Source organism: Rhinichthys klamathensis, unplaced genomic scaffold (assembly GCF_029890125.1).
Source record: "Rhinichthys klamathensis goyatoka isolate OS25496 unplaced genomic scaffold, OSU_Roscu_1.1 h1tg000045l_1, whole genome shotgun sequence".
In the NCBI taxonomy this organism is placed as follows: domain Eukaryota; kingdom Metazoa; phylum Chordata; class Actinopteri; order Cypriniformes; family Leuciscidae; genus Rhinichthys; species Rhinichthys klamathensis.
In genome coordinates, this window is record NW_026606592.1 from 1,180,639 (window position 1) to 1,186,863 (window position 6,225).

Consider the following 6,225-nt stretch of genomic DNA (forward strand, 5'->3'; position numbering starts at 1 on the left):
TCTCCAGATAAACTCCAGTGTAACTCACGGTGCATGGCGGAGAACGGGTCTGCCTTACAGTGAATATCCATCGGATAACCGAGAAAAGAGCGATAATCAACTGAAGTCGCCGTCTCGTCTTTCTTACACAGAGAACAACTGAAAGAAACGAGGATGTAACGTGAATCCAGCCGAGGAGAGGGGAACTTCGGAAAGTTGCAAATGGACGCAGGATTTGTCAGGTGTCAGGCATGACCGTGTGTTCTAGCTCAGAACAAAGTGCTGTCAAAGCAGGAACTGTTTAAATGTTTTCAGCATGCATGCTTTCCCCAGAACTCATTTCCCAGCGTTCGTCCCATCCATCCGCGTGTTAGTGTGTCTTATATCCCGGTGGTCTCGGGTAGCAGGTGCCGTTCTGCGCATGGATGACAGACAGCAGAAGCATCGGAGACTGCGGGTTTCCTGTGCCCACCTTTCCCTTTCCTTTTCCCTTTCCCTCAGTAACAACACGACGCGTTTGCATGCGCACACGGCCCGGGACTGAAGGACTTGGGTCGCTTGTGTTGGTTTGTAAAAGCTCCAGCCCCCTCCTTTACGCGGACCCCCTTTCGCCACTATGGGTGAGTGTATCAGACAAAGGCAGTAGATTCCAGCACTTTGTGATTCGCTCAGATGAAGCTCCATCCGCCTGTCACTCCGAAAGGGGAGGGAGGAACTCTGCCTCCGAGTGAAGGAGAGTTTAGTGGAAATTGAGCGAGGATGAGAGCAAATCATTTGATTTTTTTGTGATAATAGTTTGAGACAAGAATTCGGAATTGCGAATGTTATCGATAAATTATATCAATTCAAATAACGAGGTTGGTATAGTGACAACACACAGGTAATCGCATGCGTAAAACGTGCGCATTTGAATGAACATTGTCCCCTTCAGCCGTAACACTCGCAGATGTGGCCTGCGGGATATAATACTATAGGCCTGAGCTATGCTGGAGAAGCCCAGCTCTAATGTCATTATGGAGAGGTCGATGTGTGATTATGGTTTGATTTAAACACCATCTTGTTTTGGTTTGCTGTGTTCGTCTCTGCGGTGAGCGGCTCTGGATCGGGAACTCTAGGTGGCGCTATATCGTCTCTCCTGACACAGCAAAACTATATTATATTATTAATCGCGATTAATCGCGTCTAACATAAAAGTTTGTGTTTGCATAATATGTGTTTGTGTATCATTTAAAAACTGTACTTTGCATATATATGCACACACACACACACACACACACAGACATTATTCTCTTCTTCTGTAGCTATTCTTTTCTTGATTGCAAGATTCCTCTGTATTGATGTTCATCCGTCTAACTAGTTTCTTCTAAATCAGTAACAGACTTTGTTTTTTTAGTTTTAGGTGCAATCTATTTTCATTTAAATATTATTATATAATTATTGTTCTGCAATTACATGTCCTTTAGAAAATGCAAATGTATGCAGATTTGATTATATTAATATAGTAATATATTTTTGGTCACAGAAAAAGAAATGACGTCTTCGAGATACACCTGGAAACAAATGGACAGAAAACATGAAAACTAAACTTCTGCAGATGCGACGCGTGATCTTTCAGCTGCTTGCTTTAGTCAGTCAGTGAATACAAACTCTCACTTTTTTAAATAAGTTACCTTATTTGTAGGTAGCCTATATTTTACGTTAAGAAAAAAAAAGATATATGTAGGTTTAGTGTTGTCCCGATGTTGTTCCTTTAATTAATAACAGGAGAGAATCGCTTTATTTGTGATCTGCAATAAAACCAAAATTGCAGATGGTTTTTTTTATTTTTTTTTATGGGTGTCATTCTTAAATAAATAAATAATAAATAAATAAAAATTGAATTTGTGTGTGTGTGTGTGTGTGTGTGTGATACATTATTTAAATAAAAATGTAATTTCAAAATTAGGAAGGGTTAAACTGAAAATATAATTTTATTTGAAATATTAATGCACACAAAATTACCTCATACAATATTTAACAATATGACAGTTATAAAAAAAAAATATATATATATATATATTGTATGTTTACTTATTGATATATATAGTGTTTTATAAACAAAGACTGAAATACTACCATGCCACTATAAAGAGTGTCGCAAGCGTCGGTCGTGTGTGTGTTTTGGACGGGTCTCGGAGGGGCTCAGCTCGGCTATCTGCCTCTAGTTAGGTTAGAGGATGATTTTTCTTTCTCCTGGTGTTTTTGGAGGAGCTTCTGGTACAATATGTAGCACTGCGGGCTCTAATTTCACCCTCCGCTGCACAGCTTCCCCAAAGCTAGGGTTTTTCTCCGAGACCCCTCCGCCTTCCCCTGCCCTTCTGCTCTCTGCGCTTTTGCTTTTTTGTAGACTTCTAAAATTAAGTGTTAGTGTTTTTGTCACCCTTGGAGAAATTTCACACCGAATTTGAGCAGACATTGTAAATCATAGCAGGCGTTATGTATTTGAGTCCGTCAGGGTTTTAGAAGCCAAACAAATGTATGTTCTTGTTAAAAGCATTCAAACAGACTAATAGATCTATTACAAATAAACACATATTAAAAATAAATATATAAAGCAAGTTAGCCTAAATATGTACCAGTTTAATATCACTCTATAAATGCAACTTCATGTAGCCTAGGCCTAAAGCCTATCCGAAAGCTCTGATAATCCCACCTTGAAAGTTTACACGCGATGCGAAGTCAAATGTTTTTTAAAAAATCAAACATATTGGGTCTTGATTTCATTAGGGCCTGCGAGCTGACAGTGAGTAATCCATCTTCTCTCCTGCGAGCTCCTCCAAACACAGACAGAACCGAACCGCGCGCACACACACACACACACACACACACACACACAGCGCGCACGCATCCCGAAGATGAATCTCTGTGTTCCGGATCTCCTCTGTTCTCCCGTGTCGTTCTGTGAGTGTGAGCATTGATGAAGCTCATTTCTTCAGAGGTGAAGATGTTTCCTCCTTCTCTCAGCCTCCCGTTCTCATGGTAACGTCACTGATCGATCCGAGCGCGAGCACTTCATTACGGAGCATCAGAGGAGATCTGACTCCAAAACACACACACTTAGCCTCTTTGAAACTCTGTTAAGCTCTATCATTATAGTTATGCATGCCATCTTATGTTTTGGTGGCGAAGAGTTACTATTCGTTACTATGTCCTTTTAAGTTTACAACGTTAGCTTAATATCATATGACTCGCCATACGCATATCTGTTTATATAAACGCTATGCCAAAAGTCATAATATACAATATAACTGTATATCAAAAAAATATATATTAATAAAAGATAAATTCTTAGATATAAATAGATTTAAGATCTTTTCGAGTTTTATTCCCTTTGTAATTTATGATAACAATTCGTTAATTTATTTATAAATTGTATTAATGTGTTTATTTTATGAAATATCTTAGTGACAGATATTCCACAATAAATTAACAACGTTTCTGGGGTTTTGGCTAAACAAAGACCTTTTTAAACTTTGAAGTGATATTACAATTTTTTTAACAAATGAAACCCCCACTTGCCATACAATAAAACGCTTGGCACAAAAACATAGCCCATAATAAAACCCATAAGCTCAAAGAGGAAAGTGTAGAATGAAGGGACTTGGCCCTTGAGCTCGTGTTGTGAGGGGACAGATGGAGGCTTCACGCGAGAGATTGATTCTGCGCGCGCTTTTAATTTCGACATAATTAATTAGATCATTACAACAGTTTTCCATTGATCTTGCCATTTAAGCCCAAAATTAAAAGGTGAATCGGTTAGCTGTTAGATATATGTTGTCTATTAAAAAAGGCATATTAGTAAAGCACGCGCGCACGCACACACACACACGCATCATGCGTACGCGACCTAAATGCTATGCCACACACACACACACAGACACACACACACACACACACATATATATATATATATATATATATATATATATATATATATATATATACACTACCAAAACATATTAATGTGACGAATAATGTGATTTATGGCAAACTTCATTCATTAATTCATTTCCTATATTATGAAAAATTATTTTGTTCTAATATTCAGCGGAGTTTGCAATCTTACAACTTTGTAAAGGAATAAGGAAATGTATGAAAGTATGTGAAATTGTAAACAATAATGATGATGATAATAATTAGCCTATTATTATTAAGCCTGCTCCTGATCAATAAAAAGTTGAACTTGTTACAACACTTTATAATGAACGTATTTTATTCCTCCATATATTTAACATGCAGCGGTGAGTGTTTTGTCGTGAGGAGTGTGTGTGTGGTCCGCGTGCGTCGACTAACATTCACAGGCTATTGAAAGTTACTGCCTCCATGAAAAGCATACAAAAATTACACTGCGAAATGAAGGTTCAATATTTAACTTTACTACTGTTCAGCCCACGTTTTAGATCATAAACCTGATTTTGCAGAAATATGCCTTTTAGAGCCCAGTCGTAAAACGCAACACGCTGAAAATATAAATTAGAAAACGAAATGAGAAATTCTTCACAGATGAAACAACAGCAGGATGACGATTCTGTCTCTCCGTCCCTCCTTCTCGCTCTCTTTTATGTCTTTAATACTCCAAATCATAGTAGCCTAATAAAACCTGGTAAAATGTGTCTATGAATATAATATAATATGTATGTGCTTATTTTCTCATTTTGTGACATGTTGGGCATGTAGAAAAACTTAAAATAACTTTTAAATAATAATAATAATAAATGATAATAATCATATCAATAAGAAGAAAACAAACAACTATGTAGTGTAACTTACAGCTCGTTTTTTTAAATCTCATCCCAAGTGTCCCACAGGCTAATAATCAGGTTAATCTGATATGAAACACACGCGGGAGGGAACATCCAGCACATTAGAGTCAGTGGTTCATACAATATGCAGATTTAGAAAGAATTCCTAAATGTGCCCTGAAGTGTTTAAATATAAATAGTGTTGGGGTTATGCCTGGGTTTTTCATTGCTGCTGTCAAGGGAAAATGGAAAATTATAAGTCCTTAAACCGTTCACGCTTTACTGGTCAAATTTGTCTCTCATCAGAAGTAAAAAAAAGTGTTCTTGTAAAATGAGCAGATCTATTCTTTGCATATCTCAAATCAGACATTAGATTAAACGGCTCTGCGTTTTATTAGACACTAGTCTCTAGCTAATGGTCTCAAGTTTGAAGATGGTGACAGACCAGTTTTCCCAGTGCATGCCCTAAAGCAGGTCCATAGTGTGTGTGTGTGTGTGTGTGTGTCACACAGCTGCGCTGCTCTGAAGCGACAAAAAACAGCTTTTTTGCACCCCGGTGCAATATGGGAACCAGCCCGTCTGTCCAAGTCGGCCCTTGGGCACAATCTCTCATCCCTGCGGCCCCGTGGCCCCGTGGATCACACACACTCTCTTCTAGAGCCTGTAGTTATGCTAATGCGCTCATCATTTATCCGGACACAAACATTCCACTGTTGTGTGAATCATTTGTAGTGAATCGTTTGAAAGGGAAGAGTGTAGAAGAGTGTCGTCCACCCCAGACGGAGAGATCAGGCTTTCTCAGGGTAATACATGCATGTGTGTTTCAGTGCAAATGAACGTCTCATATTTAATATGCTCTTCATAGGTAAGACAAACTATGTTTATTATGAGATATAACAAGAAATAAAAATCTCATAAATATTTCAAATTGTCCTCCATGTCAAAACATTATCTTTGGTGGTAATATTGACTTTTGCTGAAGTTTTAAACTTATAAGATTTTTCTCTTGAGAAAAAGACCCTCTCCTAATGGATGTGATCTTAACAATATGCGCAGATTTGAAATCCATCGTTTTATAGCATTTTATACACTTGCCTCATTTTTATTTTGCCTTAGCTGCTCATCACCAAGGCTGCATTTATTTGATCAAATATACAGTAAAAACAGTAATATAGTGAAATATTATTGCAATTTAAAATAACTGTTTTCTATTTAAATATATTTTAAAATGTAATTTATTCCAAAGCTGAATGTTCAGCATCATTACTCCAGTCTTCAGTGTCATATGATCCTTCAGAAATCATTCAAATATGATAATTTGACTATTTTGTGTATATTTTCAAATATTTCATTCATTTTAAGTAAACATTTTCACTTAAAAGATTCACTTAAAATAGCTTGTCATGTATTACAACATAAGAATTTGGCTTAAAGGTTTCAACCTTTTGAAATAGAGAGTTATCAG

General features: G+C 37.2%; 1 protein-coding gene across 2 annotated transcripts in view; it reads right to left on the bottom strand.

Annotated features, from left to right (window-relative positions):
* Window positions 1-457, bottom strand: part of pax2b (paired box 2b) — a 33,212-nt gene extending 32,755 nt beyond the window's left edge. For both annotated transcript variants that reach the window (XM_056247268.1, XM_056247269.1), the window contains exon 1: window positions 29-457. In XM_056247268.1, the coding sequence (XP_056103243.1) occupies window positions 29-71 (43 nt within the window). In that variant the 5' untranslated portion in view covers window positions 72-457. The remainder of the gene's footprint in view (window positions 1-28) is intronic.
* Window positions 458-6,225: the final 5,768 nt, after the last annotated feature.